At 35.4% G+C, this 19,462-nt stretch overlaps 2 protein-coding genes across 3 annotated transcripts in view; one reads left to right on the forward strand and one right to left on the reverse strand.

Annotated features, from left to right (window-relative positions):
- Positions 1 to 5,170, reverse strand: LOC136270004 (D(1) dopamine receptor-like). The gene is made up of 2 exons (XM_066066164.1): positions 4,515 to 5,170; positions 1 to 2,719 (listed from the first exon to the last, which is right to left on the reverse strand). The coding sequence occupies exon 2, from the start codon at positions 2,713 to 2,715 to the stop codon at positions 1,474 to 1,476; it is 1,242 nt and encodes a 413-aa protein (XP_065922236.1). The 5' UTR covers positions 2,716 to 2,719; positions 4,515 to 5,170; the 3' UTR covers positions 1 to 1,473.
- Positions 1,831 to 19,462, forward strand: part of LOC105346918 (5'-3' DNA helicase ZGRF1) — a 22,646-nt gene continuing 5,014 nt past the window's right edge. Inside the window, exons 1-26 of one of the 2 annotated variants that reach the window (XM_034455225.2) lie at positions 1,831 to 1,968; positions 2,920 to 2,978; positions 3,289 to 3,369; positions 5,417 to 5,650; positions 6,340 to 8,941; positions 9,229 to 9,311; positions 9,639 to 9,816; positions 10,901 to 10,962; positions 11,056 to 12,309; positions 12,404 to 12,542; positions 12,699 to 12,785; positions 13,032 to 13,189; positions 13,629 to 13,805; positions 13,891 to 13,987; positions 14,261 to 14,407; positions 14,653 to 14,767; positions 14,924 to 15,020; positions 15,859 to 15,988; positions 16,283 to 16,442; positions 16,548 to 16,625; positions 16,729 to 16,815; positions 17,391 to 17,439; positions 17,776 to 17,853; positions 18,219 to 18,320; positions 18,437 to 18,520; positions 19,211 to 19,339. In XM_034455225.2, coding sequence (XP_034311116.2) covers positions 2,958 to 2,978; positions 3,289 to 3,369; positions 5,417 to 5,650; positions 6,340 to 8,941; positions 9,229 to 9,311; positions 9,639 to 9,816; positions 10,901 to 10,962; positions 11,056 to 12,309; positions 12,404 to 12,542; positions 12,699 to 12,785; positions 13,032 to 13,189; positions 13,629 to 13,805; positions 13,891 to 13,987; positions 14,261 to 14,407; positions 14,653 to 14,767; positions 14,924 to 15,020; positions 15,859 to 15,988; positions 16,283 to 16,442; positions 16,548 to 16,625; positions 16,729 to 16,815; positions 17,391 to 17,439; positions 17,776 to 17,853; positions 18,219 to 18,320; positions 18,437 to 18,520; positions 19,211 to 19,339 — 6,429 coding nt within the window. In that variant the 5' untranslated portion in view covers positions 1,831 to 1,968; positions 2,920 to 2,957. Of the gene's footprint in view, positions 1,969 to 2,919; positions 2,979 to 3,288; positions 3,370 to 5,416; positions 5,651 to 6,339; positions 8,942 to 9,228; positions 9,312 to 9,638; positions 9,817 to 10,900; positions 10,963 to 11,055; positions 12,310 to 12,403; positions 12,543 to 12,698; positions 12,786 to 13,031; positions 13,190 to 13,628; positions 13,806 to 13,890; positions 13,988 to 14,260; positions 14,408 to 14,652; positions 14,768 to 14,923; positions 15,021 to 15,858; positions 15,989 to 16,282; positions 16,443 to 16,547; positions 16,626 to 16,728; positions 16,816 to 17,390; positions 17,440 to 17,775; positions 17,854 to 18,000; positions 18,321 to 18,436; positions 18,521 to 19,210; positions 19,340 to 19,462 lie in introns of those variants that run through there. The other variant, XM_066066162.1, reaches the window with a different exon arrangement.

Here is a 19,462-nt window from a genome sequence, read left to right on the forward strand (position 1 = left end):
ATTTTTTTCTCTTCATTGTAGATAAAAATGGTAATTTGACCTTTAAAATGACGTAAAATTGTACAAGATTCAAACGCAACGTCAGGCGTATTGATACGTTTTTGATGTAAGTCTTACTATGACGTAGGCAACATTCTTTATACGATATAAAATATTTTTTTAGCCAATCAGAAAGCGTGTTACAACCAGAATTAAATTATATTGTATTTATGTACTTCTTTGACTGACAGATGTCATTTTAATAAAAATCATCAAAAAATGACGAAAAATGGTTAATTGGTGCAGAGTTTACAGTCCGTCCCAGGTCACTGTTTCCATCACCTTCTGTTTATTTTTACAAAAATACACATACCTGTCAATGAAGTAGAATTGAAATTAGTGTATACTGTAAGGGAAAAAATCGAAGTTTGACACTTCACCAGTTTTTACCGAGAGTATTTAACATGAACAAAAATCAGATTTCTTACAGTCTTAATTTTAATGCGAAATCTTTACATCTTTTCTCCATTCAGAAATACTCATGACACCTTGCACAAATTTTCAATGTGCAAGTGCAGTGATTGTCATATTATTTTTGTCCAGAATGCGATTCTACACGTCTTTTCGTCCAAGGTAACGTGTTTGAGTGTATGAAATACCTGAATGCGGTGAAGCATAAATAATGCTCTCTGCCTTATATAGGGTAGATGTAGCGATGAGTAAAACAATAAAGATCGACAACTAATATGGCGGTAGTCGGAGATAAAAAAGGGAAATCATGCATTTTTATGAATTCAATTCATGTCGGCTTTAAATATTTTAAACTTATTGCCTACTGTAAGACAAGCAGAAAAACTATCAGTGCATCATAGGATGAACAACAAGGCCCTTATTTAGATGTTGATAGGGAGAAAGTTTTATTAAAAAATATTGTAAATTTTCACAAATTCTGTTTTTTAAAAATTTATTCCACTATTGGGCATCGAGTAGGCAAACTGATTACAGTACCCAATTTAAGGGGATCTGGTTTTAGGATGTGTCTTGACTGAAGGAAAAAGTCTTGTAATTTTCATTGGTTATTTTATGAAGATAATTCTGTGTCAATGGAATTTAATTTGAGTATTTTATAAATAACAACTTGTGTGTTACATGTATTAATTAGCCATCCCTTCTCTCCTCCCCCAACCCCCATTTTTTGACACAACTTTGTATGCACTATGGTACAAAGGTGACAATTGTTATTTCTATGCTTTAATTAAACAGTAAAGTCAGTTTCTATTAATTATAGAGCTGAACAGTCTTAAAACGAATGTAAAAAAAGTTAAGGTAACTCTTAAACTGCATCCATCCAGACAGCTATTCACTGTACATGTACCTTTATTTTAGAAAGTAATCCCAAATTGCAATTACTGATAATCATATATGGATTTTACAAAAGTATAATTATACACATTCTTTCCTTCATGTTTCTTTTTTTTAAATGGCTTTCATAATTCATTTCTTCACCCCAGATTGGCTGTTGTGTGAATCAGAACTTGTCCTCTTACATAAAGCAGCCTGACATTTCATCAGCAGTCTCTTTACAGCAGCTCTATATGGGCGATCTGTCATGGTATAAATAAAAGGATTCACTAGAGAGTTCAGATTATAGACAACAGCTAAAATGTCCTCATAGATCCAGGGAGCTACACAGTGACAGAAAATGTCGGATACTGTGGCAATCCAATAGGGGGCACACATAAACAAAAAGAAAACAATGCTTGTCACTACTGTTCCAAGTGGTTTACAGAATCTTGTCCTCTTTTTCAGATTGTCAGATCTGATGGAAGCATCTGATGACCTGCAGCCATTGTTATGTTGTTTAGGTTGAAGATGTCCAGCATGTAAATTCTCAAGTGTCTGAGGTTGATGTGTCTCCAACTCGACGAATGTTGCTGTGTCAATGACTGGAGGAACGGGATAGCAGCGAGAAATTTTCCTCAGGTGAAGGTGAGCAATACAGTAGATTCTAACCCCTGTGTATGTCAGAATGGTGAATGGTATGACAAAGGCCACACAGGCAGTGACTCCATTGTAGATATCCTCCATGATGAAGATACAGGGGTCTGAAAACAGAGATTTGGATTGACTGTCCAGAGCAATGCCTCCATACATGGATATGAAGCCAAACAAGATCCAGACGATCCAGACAATTGCTACGAGTAGGCAGGATCTGACTACAGTTATCTTTCTGTGATATATAAATGGTTGAGTGATGTAGATGTACTTATCTACAGCTATAAGTACCAGGCTGTATGTGGAGATGTCACTAAATGCTATGTCTAGAGCTGTCACAATGTCACAGGAAACCCCATTGAATGGCCACTCACCAAAGTACTCCCATATTATGTAAATTGGCATTATAACCACACCAATCAGAAAATCCACAACAGCCAGGCTAAACACAAAGATGTAGTAGGATGACTGTCGTAAAATAGGATTGGTTGCTATGGTACATATTGATAAAAGGTTCGCTATCACCATGACAACTGTCAGAAAGCACAAAATGATGATTCCTGCCACTCTGTAGGGGGGTAAGTCCAGCGGGGGATTTGAGTGTTCATGAGCTAGGATATAGTTATTGGCGTGGACTTTGATGAGTAAGTCGCTGTTGTTAGTTTGTGAAGCTGCAGAATCATGACTTAGACGACTTAACCTTAGCCATGCCTGAAGGGATGTTTGCCATTTTCCAAGCATCTTCCTGATTAAAAAATGAGACAAAAGAAACTGTAAAAATTATTAATAATAATTTCCAAATGGTAAAACTATGACAGAAGATAATAAATTCAAATGTATTATTAGTGTAGTTTTTATTTTTAAGAATCAGAAATATACAACCCTTGATATAGATTAAGTTATCTTTTTAAAAATTTCATTGATGTTCATACTTTTATTATACAGTATACAAGACATATGAAGCAATTGTGACTGCAGCTGTCATGACAGAGAAAAACTTTGTGGTATGGTTGTTCTCCTTGAAGTCTATTACTGTATTTTCAATTAACTTGGAATCAGGAAATTCCTGATAATTTTGTTAATAAAACTTGTTTCATTTGGAAAGATTGGTACCTTATATAAGCAGATATTCAATACAAAGTGAGCATAATAGCTTATTAAAAATTGCTTTAGCAAAATTTTACAACAAGCAAAAATTTCCAAATCTACATAAATTAAGATAGTTTATTGATATCCAAATTTTTCCACAGTTTTTGTATAGTTTTTTTTGATTAATCTAAGATGGGATTAAATTCAATTTTTGTAAATTTTCAGGTGTTGTACACAAACCAAAAAACTAAGAAGGCAAAAACATGGCATGATGGAAGTCTAAAATTTTCTGGCGGTGGAACTAAGGTAGGAATAGCCCAAAATGATGATTGGTGGAATGGTAAATGGGCAAGAATTTTTATTTAACAAATATGTTCTATAAATATATTATAGACAAATCAATTGGTTTTGTGGAAATTTTAACAGAAGTTATAGATTGTATAATGAATTAGTGGAACTTAAGGAGGATTCAGAAAAAGATCTATTTATAATTGTTAAAAAAATGGAGCTAAGGTGAGCATGATCATGATTCTTAAAACACTGGAGCTAAGGTAAGCATGATCACGATTGTTACATTGGAAATAAGGTATGCATGATCACGATTGCTACATTGGAAATAAGGTATGCATGATCATGATTGCTACATTGGAAATAAGGTATGCATGATCATGATTACTACAATAGAGCTTAGATATGCATATTGAAAATTGATGGAGCAGAAAGGCCTTGGATGAACATGATCAAGATTTATGGAATGGTGTAACATAGGAGAGCATGATCATGGTTGTTAGAACAATGAAGGTTATGATCATGATTGTTAGAACAATGAGGGTGATCATGATTGTTAGAACAATGAGGGTGATCATGATCATGATTGTTAGAACAATGAAGCTAAGGTGAGTATGATCATGATTGTTGAACAGTGAAGGTGAGCATGGTCATGTTTGATACAGTATACAGGGAAATATTCGCCCCCGTTTTATTTTCGCCCCTTTCGCCCTCGTTGTCAGCGGGTGAATTTAAGATTGGGCGAATTATGATGTCTTCAATTATTTCTGTTCAAACACAACTGTGTCTTGGCGAATTCAATACAGGGCGAAACTGCTTGCAATTCTAGAGGGGCAAAAATTACATGGGACGAAAATAACCCTGTATACAGTAATGAAGTGAAGCTTAGGTGAGCATGGTGATTGCTGAAACTGGAGATGCAATCTTAGCATCATGAGAATGTATGGAACACTTAATTAATGCATATCAGATTCAGAATGATACATGGAGCAAATTATCCAACATATACTTCTTAAAATACTTCTCAAAGTTTATAATTGAAGTAAATTATTCTTTGATCTGAATAAATGAAAAAATTGTTTTAAAAAAAGACAAAAAACAAAATATCTACAACGAAGTGAATGATATGGTGTCTGATCAGATGAGAATTTTATGTAACCTACCTTTTGGTCAGTCTACACAGCAGTGAACAAATGACTTATCACAATCAGTGCTGGGTGCACTGTCAATATAAGGTGGACACAGCCATGCTAAAGGTGCAGGGCAAACAATCAAGGTTTATAACTCTGAAGTCTCAACAAACATCAAAACAGAAACAAGTAGGATTTTATAAGCTGCCTTGATGTCCCAAAAATAGAACCATAAAACCAACACATTTACTGATTGCCAGCACATCAGTCCACTCTGGAGGATTTACTGCTCAATCTACAGAGGCTCCCTATTCAAGTGACAGTCAGAGAGAATCAAGCAGATCTTGTTCTTTCCTCATAGGATTTATTTAATCTATAGAAATAAATTCATAAAGGAAGTCTGTGTTAGTTTGATATTTTAATAAGATATTCTACATAATTTCTTTTTTAAAGATATTCAATTCTTATTGTTGGCTTCATAAAATTGAATTTATTCTCATTGAAATACAACATGGTTAAGACAATGAAATTGTTTGCTTTTACAGCTTGCCCTAAAATAAAAACATCACCTGAAGTGGGTTTACTACAGTTTAAAAGTACATTTTACAATAGATTTCATCAAGTGTTACTTTTTATAAAGGGAAATAAGACTGTAAAGTTCTTTATTCTCAGATTTGTAGTCCTCCAATTATTGCTCTTTAACTTTGGGATTTAAAAAAAAAATGAAATCATTAGATAATACAAAGGATTAATTGGTATAATGGTGGTTTTTTTCTTCTTTTTTAAAGAATTTAATCAGATTTATGTGAAAATAAAATTCTTGTTATGTGAAATACTTCTTTGATTACTAACTACCGGTAATGTGATCGTAAATAGTGATAACTTTCCTATTCCACTGAAACTTTTTGATAACATTAGACCCTTTTGTTGACTAGGGTGTCCTTTATGATGACAAGAAATTCCGCATCGATACAATTCATGTTCGCCCGGAGGATGTTGGGATTGGAGAACAACTTGAGAGTGACAGGCATTACATCCTGATAGAGGAGGAGTCAAAAATTGGAGCAACCAATCAGAATGAAGAAGCTCAGAGTGAAGCAATTGTTCGGCCAATCAGAACTGAGAGTTTGAAGCCCCAGATTAGGACAGGTCTAAAGAGGAGACGTGGAGTAAGCTTTTAATGTAAAACCAATATAAATCAGTGAATGTTCCTAAAGGTATAACATCCCATCAATACAGTCAAGTTATAGTTTGCTTTTCTTAGATATGTTTAAAGTTGCTGAAATATATCATGAATTCTTATTGGAATGCACATATGTAACTATCAAAATTGGGGGTTCAAAGTTAAGGAATAAGTAATAAATTTCAGAGTTACTGTCAGTAAGTTGTTTTAACTTCAACAGGCTTAAATTTAATGGTTTATTAACAAGTACCAATCGCAATGGCTTTGATTTCATGCCATATGAAAATCTACGTTAATATGACAGTTAGATAATGATAAATAATAAAAATTATTTATTTAGTTGACAAAGATAAGCATTTAGTATAATGCATTGAGTGTATAATATGCAGATATGTAGAAACGATACACATGCAGAACTATTTTACATATCGATAGATATATATGACTTGTCTAACAATGACTATGAACTAATCTACTCTATTCTGTGTATACACATTTCACTCAATGTCAATCATTTGGCTGTTAATCTACCTGCAGTTTTTTTTGGTTTGTACTTCTGAAGGTAGTTTGATCCCAGTTTTTCTTTCAAGTTAAGTGTTAAATTGCTGTCCTTGAAAGGTTATTTATAAACCAGGTACTTCTCGGGTTGTATAAAGTCGTAAACATTGATTACAGGGGTTCGTCCCTCCTCGAATGATTGCACCGAGAGACCCGGAACCTCTCCAACAGAAAACCATTGACCACAGCAGCTGGTCAGAGAGCAGAGACTGCCCGGGCTCACACGACACTCCACAGCATGTAGCATCATTTCAACAGAGATATAATATATTAAACCAATGCACTTCTGAAAGAAGTTTATCGATGTCCAGTAATTCTGATCTGATGAGGAAAGCCTCATCATTTTCAGAAAATGTGTTGCAAAAAACTCCTGACAGAAACATTTATAACAATTCATCCTCCCCTGTGATTGGTCAGACAAACAATAAGCCCATGGCATCCTCTCCATGGAGTACATTTGGTTCTTCCCAATCACCAGCTAGCTCAAAGTTAAAGTCATGCCAAGATTCAAATACATTGGAACTGAAAAATGCAGAAGTGAGAAGTGCCCCTTTTTGTGAAGATACTCGAGCACCACCTGTAGATGACTCAAACTGTAGAATACCAGAAATCATGGTACCCAAAACTTCACAAAGCAAGAGAAGTAGTACACAAATTTTAGCACTTTTAACAAAGACAGTTAATAAACCTAACAATAGAAAAATTAGCCCATGTAAAAGCCAACTGCAAATGTCAACTCCTTCCTTCCTGTCAGGCAAGCCTGATGATGTCAAGGGTGAACCCAGACAATCATTTAAGGATAAGGCCCCTGCAGTTAGCTCGGAGTCTGTGCAGAAAGGGAAAGAGAAACATTGCCATCAGTGGAATAATGTGCAGGATGACTCTTTGAGTCAGATATCAGATTTAGTTCAGTCTGATTTAACAAATTCCTCACTGGTATCTGATCACAACACTTACTCATTTAGAGCCGATTCAAAAAATCAGCCAGATGACAGTCATTATGACTTGATATCCACGCCAACAATGGAAATCTGTAGAGCATCAGAAAGTGAGATGGAAGGTGAAGTAGTGTGTAATTCTGAATACATTGGAATACATGTAGTTGAACCTCAACATAATGAAACAAATGAACTTCAACATAGTGGAATATGTGAATCTCAGAATAGTGAAATAAATGTTTTTCAAGATAATGGAACATGTGAACCCCAACATAGTGAAACAAATGAACCTCAACATAGTGACATTAATGAACCTCATCATATAGGAATGAATGAACCTCGACATAGTGGTGTATGTGAACCTCAGCATAGTGAAATGAATAAATCTTCACATAGTGGAATATGTGAACCTGAAACTCTACATAATAAAAAGATAGAAATTCAGTGCACCAGAATAAATAAAGCTGAACAGAATAGTATGGAGAAATCTCCTGAACATAAAGAAGTGTGTGAACATGATGATCTTTCTCCCTGCACAGTGAATGAGAACACTGAAAATAGTAGTTCAGTTGCTTCCTCCAAACTTGATATTGTTGAGGACGAGAATGAGATGGCATGCTTTGGAGGAGCTTCATTTTCCATATCTTTTTCACCATTGTCAGTGATACCATCAGAGTCTGATAGTGACCTTGACATGGAAGACCAACAGACAAATCAGAGTCAGGAATATCAGGGAAACAAAGACTGTTCTATCACGTCTATTGTTGGAGAAAGTCATGAATGTGTTGATGTTGATTCATCTGTCCTTTGTACAGTTGGAAAAAATCATGAGCATGTTGATGTTGGTTCTTCTGCCCCCTCTGGACTTCTTGAATGTGTCGATGTTGATTCATGTGCAGACCAAAGTAGGGAGGTCAATAATCATTCTGTGACAAAAAAGTCTGTAGAAAATGAACCAGTTTTAAGCCAAAAAGAATTAGAATTTCAAGAAGGTACCAGTTTTATCAAGGAAACAACTCAAATCAATTCAGACACATCGCTCAAAGACAGTATTAACTCCATAGTAAAAACTGCAGACAATGGTGAAAAAGAGAAGAAGGGTGTCATATGTATTCATGGATCTGATTTAGGTGAACAGCTTAATACAAGCATAAGTTATGAGAATATGGACGAATTTCAATGTGAAAATAGAGCAGAAGAAGATGATACACAGAGTACAGGGGTGAATTATGTTACAGACAACCAAACAAACAATGAAGGTTTCTCACAGAAATCTCTAGGATGTCTCCAGCTAAGTCCTGATTCTACCAGAAATTTTAGCTATTGTTCACCAACTAGAACTCCAGTAGAGAACAGTCTGATGAAATTTAACAGGTCGGCAGATGTGCTTCCAGAAAGAAACAACTTGCCAGTGTTTGAAACCAGTTGGTCTGATGATAGTTCTTTGTTTGATACATCTCCAGTGGGGCTGACAAACCTCTCCCTGCCTAATGATAAACCAAGCTTTCATGTTTCTAACATTTCTAGATTTAGTACAGAATGTGATTCACAGTACAGTTCTCTCCAAAAAGGAGAGAATATTGAAGGCAAATATTCTGATCCACTGAGATCTGACTGTGATGCAGACCCATGGAGGCTCCTAGAGAACAAGTACCGGTACAAGATGGAGAATGTGGAAGATCAAAGGCCCATCAACAAGAACAAAGTCACCAGTTTACCACACAGGACAACCAATGACAGATACAGGAGTGGAGCTTTACCACGGACAGAACCAGTTTACAGTAAATATTCTTTTATACTTATCCATTTCTTTTTCTACTTCTCGAGTTTTTCATTGATTTGAATTTATACCAGACTCTTTTAACAAGCCTCTATACAGCTGTTATGCTTCTTTGAGTTAGAGAATTTTGTAGTACATGTATTATGGCAAAACAAATTAAGGCTTCAGTTGATTTTTATAATTTTTACTGACTCCAGTTAGGACAAATCAAAAGGAAATGGAAGAGATGAAGTGACTGGAATGAAATTGTAGACTGTTTATTTGATAGATAGTTATCCTATTTTTCAGGTCTTTCAAGTCTTCCACATCCCTCACAACTGATTAAGGATCCACAAGAACTCAGACATAAAAATAAAGACCTCTCACAAAAGGTTATGGTCACATCAATCTTTCATGTGCAGGAACTGTCAACCATTAAATGACAACAATTGTTCCCAATTACTGGCTTTTGAATTCATTTATATATTGCAAACCATTAATTTTAATTCATATGCAGAGTTTATTGGTGACAAATAGTTAGTTGTGCCAAATAGCTGTCACAAATTGTTCTAATGTTACATGTACAAATGAAAGTTATTTATTGTATGCTATATGTACATGTAGATAAAGTAACAAAATTTTATTTTCTACACCATTTCAACTGTTAAGCAATCGAAAAGAAACATTTTGAAAATTTATTTGTTGTCTAATTTTTAAAGATTAATGAGAAGATGGAGTCATACAAAATGAGAGGAAGTGTGACAGGTATGGTTGCTAAGAGACAAAAAGGTCCGCTTTCTCAGAGGCCTGGCGTGTGCAATAACTTTGCACCAAACATTACTTTCAGTCAAGTGCGGCGGAATTCCCAGAGAAGGACAACACAAGGAGAATTAAAAGGTTAATTATTCTGAGGATTATTGTTAATTATCTGTGGTCAGCTTCAATAATTTATTTTAAGGTAGTACAAAACAGATAAGCTAAATTTTTCCTATCATTCAATTTTTCTGAAATTTTTATATTTTTTTCTTTGGAATGAAATCGTTTAATACGTAAAATTTGAAAAAAATCCGACCTCACAATTTTTGCCCACATCGCCCATAACCTACCATTGGAATCTTCATTCAGTGTAGTGTAAAATGAGATAGTCATTGTTATAATTGTCTATGCCATTAAGTTATTTTTCAAGATATTACAAATATTTGTGCTGCTATTTAAGCAGGAAACCTTCTTGTTACTTAAAAATACTGAAATAAATTCCAACTGGTAACTTAAGAAAATTTCTCATGCAATATAATGTAAATCTAGTGCTTGTGAATCCTCTTTTAAGACGAAAATTGCAGCACTTAACGGTATCTAAAAAGATAATGTATAATTCAAATTTGATTCAAATTTAACATTATGATTGGCATGACCCTGTAATAAAAATATATCAAAATAAAGAAAATTTAACCATTGGTTTTAGAATAATTAAGGTTTAAGTATGTTTGACCGAGGTATAAATTGATAAAAATTCTAGATGACGTCATCATATTTGACCTTTGACCTGTTGATATGACCTTAAAATTTGTTTGACATAAAGCTTAAATACTGGTGGTGGTTGTGTCCAAATTTCAGGTCTTTACTTTTAAAAGAACACAAGTTACGCATTTTTAAATGATATAAGGCTAAATTGCACAAAAATCATATGAACACCCTCCAAATGTATGTTTCAAAATATTCGAAATACGTTGTATCCTATATTTATTTGGCCTTGAGTTATTGATGGGTATGATTTATATTTTTTTTCTAAAGATAATGGACTGAAATTAATTTTTACATAATATTAGGTCATTATTTTGTATATTTGAGAAAATATTTCAAATAATTATTTTCAGGGGTGTTTCGTACTACCTTAATACATGTTATAATTACGTTGCTTGTCTTGTATGAATTGCAAGATCAAAGTTGACAAGAATATAAATAGTTGTATTGTTTTACGTAGAGGAAAGTTTCGATGGAGATTGGCTGGATGACTTGCATAGGGAACACAAAGGTTCTGAAGAGGTATGCAGAATGCTTGTATGATTTGAGGAAATTCTCAATTTTAAGTCATTTTTAAAGGCTTTAAAACCTAACAATATTCTTCTCCCTTGCCAGCACACTGCAGAGGTTATGTCCATGAAAAGGAACCAGGGAAATGAAAGAAATTTCAGGGTGGGAATGAGTCCTTGCAATAGAGGAGCTATTTCAGGACCGAGTGACCCTCAGAGGACCATCCAACACTGTAGTCACAACTCCTTACTGGAAACTGAGGACCAGATTCTGACCAACATGAGCAAAAATAACAGTTCATCAAGGGCAGTGACAGGTTTCCACTCACAGGACGAGGATATTTGTAAAGACAGTGCATATGGACAGCCCAGAAAGATGTGTGACTCATCTCCTGATGTAGACTTTAATGACTCAGTGAAAGGCCACAAGATTGCCTTGAGGAGCCAGCCATTTGAGGACCAGTTCCTGATTTCTGGTTCCATACCTCCAGAGATTTCATTGGTCACAAGTGACTCAGTTCAGAATCAAGGGACAGCATCAGATAATTTACATGTAGGCAGTGCCATTTCAACTGTTTCAAAGTGGGGGCAGTATATGCCAGTAGAAGATGAGAATGACCACGATATCTTTGATTGTTCCTATGACTTTAATTCCTCTCTTCTACATAAACCTAACAATGCTTCTCTGTCAGACTGTGACCAAAACAATTATAACCAAATCCAACACAAAAACTCTCTCAGAAATGCTGGAAAGTTTACACCCAAACAGACAATTAATACCAGCGCAGAAAACAATGTGACAGGTACTTCAGAAAGAGCAAGGCATTCTTTTAAAGTCACTTCACATCTGCCCAATGTGGTTAATGGTGAGAATGTTCATTTGGACAGCCAAGAAAGTAATGGCGTATATCTTCCAAATATGGAATATTTTGGGAATACAGATAAAGACAATAAGCGCAATGAGTTTTCTAGCCCTAATGCTAATTACAACCAGAGAAACAGTACCTCACATCATCAAGATGTGACCAAATCAGTGACTCAATGTGTAGGAATGTCCCCTGACGTTATATGTCTGGGTTCTTCCCCCAGTCTTTACCACCAGGCGGATCTGAAGTCTCCAGCCACCCACATCTACTCCCTAGAGTCCTCTCAAGGTCAGGCTGGCACCCCTGAAGGTCAGACAGTTCCTGAGAAGACTGGCTCATGGAACAGCTCCACTTTGAGCTCCCCTACAGGTCAAGTAGTGCCAGAGGTACCCACCAACAGTACAGGGGAGTCTGTGTTACACAGCCTGGAGAGGAAGTTTAATCCCCCCGTAATAAATCCTACCTCTTCGCCAAACCTACTACTCGGAACCAAGGTTTGTAAATCTTTTCAAAGTTGAAAGTTGTTTATGTATGAAATGCAAACCCTTTGGTTTTAGCACTGTGTATATATGATGTTTTTTTCTTCAGCGGAGTCTATGGGATGATCTACAGTTTGCTTCACTGTCTGAGGTAGAGAGTAACCCCACCCCTGTCAGAAAGATTGTGATACCCACAATGTTTTCATCACCACTACAGTACAAGCAGATCCTTGTGTCTGCCCTCAGAGGTTTGTATTGGTATATGCCATAGTTTTATAATCTATTTATCAGTCTATTGACTGATCTATTTATACATGTATGTATATTAATGGCTGGTGAGAAACATGTCTTCATTTTTGAATTGCTGGTGAGAAGCAGATTAAGATTTCTTTGTTGTTTTACAGAGCATCTCAACATAATTCTGTTTACTCTGTCAAAGCAGTACCACCAGGCCATGTCAAAAACAGACACCTCAAGTCTTACATTTTCAGGTAATTTTTTCTTTGTGACAGATGAAATACAATTACATGTTACTGAGTGTACAGCTCTAATATCCTGTGCTGACTGCAGATACAAATAATTGTTGACACGATTGATGATATGAAGATTTCAGTCATAGAATTTGTGTTCTTTGTAATAAGATTTTATTCAAGCATATAGAAAATAAAATTAATTATTAAATTTAGTTCCTTGTAGTAATTAACTTAAATCTAAATATTGCTGATTTTACATAATAGTTAAGAACACAGGAGGCATTCAGAGTGAGAGTGCAGGCACCCCTCTACCCCCTTGTCTGTGTGGGGTCCCCTCTAAACTGGTCCAGGTCAGGAAGGAGGGCTCCAATAAGGGGCGGTTCTTCTACTCCTGCACTTGTCCAGCCAACCAGAGGTGTAAGGTAGGTAGAGTTAGTCACAAAAAAGTTTATAAACTCCGTATAAATCAAAGAATGTGTCATGCATCAGCTTATTCTATACATGACATTTTATTTCATATTAAGGGTGATTTATATTGCATACTGTTTTATACCTTTAAGGTCACTACTTCTAGAAATGTGGAATAATAAATAGAACATTTTGCGTGTTGTGAAACAAGTGAAATAGAATTATACAACCATGCAAGAAATTTTATTTTACATTACCTTAAAGTTTACTATGCCAAAATTTCATTTGTCATTGGTTACAATTATATCAGCTTTACAATATATTATTTCAAAAGAGACTTTTTCGTCAAGTTTTTCCAGTATCGGATATAGGTAATCACATTTAAATTGAATCAAAATCACTTGATTGTTGTGCATTGGTATAACCCTGGATTTTACTGTATTTTTAATTCAGTTTTTCCAGTGGGCTGATGTTAGCAGTAGTGTTGGAATACACCATGGTGGGTCAAGGATCAGACTGACTGACCCCGCGGGAGTGACCGCCCACCTCAGGCAGCACCGCGTCATGTTTTACTGTCAAAGCCAGTTCCTGCAGAAGTCATTGGAGAATATACTCGGCCACTTCAAAAATGTAAGTTCAACATGTCATGGAATAATCTCCCTCAGAAGTCAATAGAAAGTATACTGGTTCATTTAAAAAATTATATCTTCTTCAGCCATGGGCAAGGCAGAAATATCAGAGGGAATGTAAAATGCAGAGAAAATACTTCCTTCGATTGTCCAGGAAGGATTCCTCAACTTTATTCTCCAAAGGTCAGAATCAATATTCAATAGGAAAAATTTTGAAAAATATTTTAAAATATATTTTGTATATATATAAATATATATACATACAGGTATATTGAACAAGTCATCTATACCGTTACATAGATTTCAAGGTTTACCATGTAATTATGATAAGAGCTTAAGTTTGGCCATTAATGCCAAAATTAGAACCCGACCAAAATAATCAATTAGCATACCTTGAGATGATATGCATCGAGTAACCAACAATTATGTAGGGACACTACCAGCTATTACTTGCAGATGATTTGTGGATTGTATCAACAGACCTCAGTTTCGATTTGACATCTACATTTTTGGCTAAAAGTACATACTATGGACCAACCTCAGGAAATGAAGTGGAAATTGAACCAATTTCTAAATTCTCCCCATCCAACTGGAACAATGAAGGTTTTTCTAATAAGTACTAAATAATATATGTAATACATTGTATAGTGAAATGAAAAAATAAAAAAAAAAAATCCTGAATTGTAATAAAAATGAAACCAAACAATTTAATGTTCTATTGATATATTTTTTTAATGATATCCATTAATAATTACCAATTACATGTATTTCTTGTTTCTCCAAGGAAGAAGGTTTTTTAGGAAACATTTTCAAACTGTTCTGTAATGTTGGGGGTTGTTTTGTTTTAGCTCCTTGTCATGCTATACTGGCAGGGAATGTCAGTTCTGAACTGAGTTACCTTGACAATATACAGGACAACCTACAGCCCTCTAGTGTCCCAATACTAAGCCAATTACTGAGTGTGTAAGTACTAATGTTAGCTACCAGTAATTACTGTGTAAGTACTCATGTTGTTCACCCAGTTACTGAGTGTGTACTAATGAGTTAGTTGTGTCATTAGGTGTGTACTTTTTCAGTGACATTTAGTGCTATACCAGTATTTATTATTGATTTTTCTAGAGAGGAAGCTGATGCTTTGAAAGGAAAGAGAGGATTTTTACCTCCCAGACTGTCTGGACCAAAGCGCTCCAACATACATGTCCCAATTCATGCAATGGTTAGAAACCAAACATATTCAAAACATCCTCTAATACTGGTATATGCAACAGTATTGTACGTAAATGGAGGAGGTGAAAAACTTTTTCAAACTAATAGCCATTTTTAGGTCGCCAACGTCACTGTTCGTGGGTCAGAAACTTTTGAACATTTCTACTTCTTCTCTGGAACCACTGAACCAATTTCAACTAAATTTTTCATATAGTATATATGGGTTAAGATGGTCTCGGGGTCATTAGTTCTTGTGTTAGGATGAGCTCTACTGATTATATAGTGAAAATTCATTTTAATTATTCAAAAATCTTCTCCTCGGCCCCTTGATATTAAGCAGATGAACTAAGTACATAGTAATGATGAGAAAAAATGCTTCTTCCAAAATTGTAGATTTCATGGCCCCTAGGTCAGGGGTTCTAGTGTTAGGGTAGGACTCTTAAAGAATGCAGTAATTCTTTGAACAATTTTCTCCTCTGCTCCTAGGTATTAATCCAATGAACTTAGTACATAGTGATGATAAGGAAGAGGTCCTCTTCCAAAACTGTAAATTTCATAGCCCCTAGGTCAAGGGTTCTGGTGTTAGGGCAGGGCTCTAATGGTTAAATAGGGTAGGGTGCTGTAATATCGACCAAATATTTGCCAAAGATGCACTGCAGATACTCATGGGCCTTTTGTTTTTTCAAAATAGAAAATTCAAAATAGAGTAAATTACAGAAATGTTCAGACCAAAGCAGAAAGATGATACATGAAGCTTGTATTTAACATTGCTCTGTATGTTCAATTTTATAAGCTGTTTTAGTAAATAAGTTCATGACTCAAGTGCATGACCATTAATTCTATTACAGGATAAGTTGGTTAAAGAGTTCATGGGGATGTATTCTCTGAATGTGGATCAGGGTACAGCATTGAGGAGACTAGCAGCCATGTTCTGTGATGGGACTCACAGTGATCTGTCATCCATTCTCCTGATACATGGTAAGCACTCTCATTGCCAGGTCAACTTCTGGAGTTTACATGGAAATGTGGAACATATTGTTATGTTCAAAGCAATCAGTTGAAACCATTTGAAATGTTTCTTTTTAGTTTCTAGGTAGAATGTTTGGTGTTTGGTACATGTTCAATGCTTCTTCGAAGATTAGGGGTGTAAAAAAATATCTTTGTATGGATAACCCTGCATATGTAACAATGTTCTTTAGAAAGTCAGGAAGGGATGTGGGAGATACTAGTAATGTGATGTCTGTACTCTCACGACATCTTGTTACACTACAGGCGTGTTTGGTGCTGGCAAGAGCTTTCTGCTGTCTGTGATGATCCAGTTCCTAGTGAGAGTGTTTGAAGTGAATGGAAGCTACACCCCAGGGCTGCCCTACCCCTGGAAGATTCTCATTTCATCCACCACAAATGTTGCCGTGGACAGAGTCCTCATGGGGTAAGTTCTGTGCTCTCTCTCTCTCTCTCTCTCTCTCTCTCTCTCCTGTTGAAAATGGTTACACATGTATTATAAATTACCACTTTACCACTACTTCTGTTGTAGATTGCAGGATATTGGATTTGAAGATTTTGTCAGAGTTGGAAGCATGAAAAAAATTGCAAAACCAGTATTACCATACAGGTTAGTACTATATAAAATGTGTTACTTTTCCTAGTAATTTTCACAAGCAAGTGATGTTTATTATGTATTAATGTACAATGTATTTCATATACTAAATTTATAGTGTGCATGCTACTGGGACAGAGAGCCAGGAGCTGAAAGACTTGCAGGAAATGCTGAGAAGTGGAGACCTCAGTCAGTCGGAAAAACAGTGAGCAATTATCTCTCTCTTTTTTTTTTCTTCAGGGAAGCCACCAAAACATGGAGGTTTTAATTGCAGAAAATTGAAAAATATACCAGATTTCTTATTTCCTACCTATATATTGTAAACCAAATCTTTATCCAAAACCCAGTAACAACCTTAACTAATCACCATGAACTAATTAAAGCTCAATCCAAAATGTTATACTACCTAGATTTGTTATTATACACTACATCTAACTGGAAATGTACTAGTAGGCAACCTTAACTAAAGTCATTATATACACTGTACATGCACCCAAGCTCATTCCAATAAGCTGCACTTAAACTTGATACATGTATCTCCATGTTATGACACCAAATGATATATCAGTGGATATGCACATAAAATTGTCAGGTATTTGTATTAAACATGGTTACTGTTGTTAATACATGTATCAGCAAAGCAAAGCAGGGGTTGTTTCTGTTGATTTATATTAATTTGGATAAAGAACATCTTGTCAAAAAGTGGTCATATCAAAAACTGAATAAGATAAAATGCTTATCACTACTTATATACCGGTATACCTTTTATTCTTTTTTCAGCAATGTGCGACAAAGTATAGAGAAACATAAATTGGGAGAAAATAAAAAGGTTTGTAAGAAGTCTTGATACATTTCTTCATTTTATAACACCACTCTCCTTAATGGTTTTTCAGTTCAACCAATCTTTGATTAGGTTTTTTTTTACAGTGAAGCTTTGATATCTGGAACATCAGCATATCAAGTACCATGAATATGTTGAAATATCAGTAATTTTTTTATGTATTTTAACTTCAGATTCTATATCTTGAGTCTATGAATGTTTTGAAGTTTCTTCTTTGTTCCATTGAGTTTGAGATAACATGATATACACAATACTGAGTCTTTACTACACTTGTCTAAAAAAGGTGTTTGTGCTGTTTGATATCTTGAAATATTGTTATTTCAGAAGCTTGGCAGTGTGCCGGTGGTCGGGGTGACCTGTGCTTCCTGTGGGGCCCCTAGTCTCAAAGACCTCAAGTTTCCTGTGAGTATAGCATCCAGCCACGTAGATATTTTTACATAGAGATAATACATACCATTTTCCACATTATACCCTGTATCAGCCCGAGACACCAATATCAGCCAGAGGGCTCATATTGGTAATTTTGTCTTTTTTTCCATAATTCTGAAGGAGAAAAATCAGAGGAGTTCCGCAAGGGTGCTGTATGGATCTGTACGTATCAGCCCTGCAGAATTCGTATCAGCCGTGGAGGCTGATACGAGCATTATAAAGTTAGCTGTATCACATATGCAGAAACCCTGTATTTATTACTAGATATGTAATAAATGTAAATATTGAACACTCATGTACAAGGTAGAGGTATAATTCAGAAATGTCACTTTTGTTAGGTGGTTATATTGGATGAATGCAGTCAGATGACAGAGCCAGCATCACTATTACCTGTGTCAAAGTTTGCCTGTGAAAAACTGGTGCTAGTAGGCGATCCTAAGGTAAGTTAAACATAAGCTCTTTTACAAGTAGCTAAATTAAAATAGTGCTTGCATGATTACAGTTAAAAAAAAACATAAGAATAAATATTTCATATATATCATTATACACTCCACAGCAATTAGATCCGACGATCCAAGGATCAGAGGCGTGTCACACAGAGGGACTGGAGCAAACCATGTTTGACAGACTGATCAAAATGGTATGGGCACCAACAGGGCAATCATAATTATACATATATCTGGTAGAACTGTTGAATCATTAAATACACTAGGGCCTGTGTTTTCATGGAGACATAATTTCATTGGTTACTCTTAAGGCGAGGAAAATGATTCTGGAATGTATAAATGTTATAACATTGAATTACTTTCATAAAGTTTTAGAATTTTCAAATTTTACAATACATGTATTTAACCAAAAAAATAGCTTTTAAAAAATATTTGGAGAGGTAAAAATTGTAGCAGGATTTGAACTCATGACTTACAGATTTGTAGTATACCGTCTAACCCACTGTGCTCGCTGTAAGGTGACAATATTGGGAAAGAAACTACTTATATGATTACACTTCGTTTTCTTGTTTATTTTGATAAATAATATGTCACAATATGGAAGTGTCCCATACAACCTGAAGTCCACAACAATGAGGATTCCACAGCATGTGATTAAAGACACCCCTGTTATCCTTGACCTTTTCAAATTGTTCAAGTCTGACGTCTGACAGCATTATGATAAAAGGATAAAAACAAGAAGATTTACCATTGTCCATACATGTACCTAACCACCAGAAGTACTAAATATTACATGGACATGAATTTAACTTTGCAAGAAAATATTGATATCTGTTACATGTAGTTGAGTATAATGTTAACTGTTGAGATGTTCTTGTCTCCAGGGTCACATCCCCACCATGCTGAGAACACAGTACCGCTGCCACCCCGTCATCAGTGACCTTGCCAACAGTTTATTTTACCAAGGCCAGCTACTGGATGGGATTCAAGGAGCCGACAGGGAACCTGTGCTGGTAAAAACTCATCACATTCCTGTATACCTACATGCAGATAAAACACCACAATTCTATACCTTTGTTGCTGCAGACAACACTTTACAACACTGTATCTTTTGTTGCTTTAGACTGTGTACCAGC

This window comes from Magallana gigas, chromosome 7 (assembly GCF_963853765.1).
Source record: "Magallana gigas chromosome 7, xbMagGiga1.1, whole genome shotgun sequence".
In the NCBI taxonomy this organism is placed as follows: Eukaryota; Metazoa; Mollusca; class Bivalvia; order Ostreida; family Ostreidae; genus Magallana; species Magallana gigas.

What these genes read in the sequence shown, in the direction of transcription:
- LOC136270004 (XM_066066164.1), bottom strand. Translation starts at nt 2,715, where the DNA reads ATGCTTGGAAAATGGCAAACATCCCTTCAGGCATGGCTAAGGTTAAGT.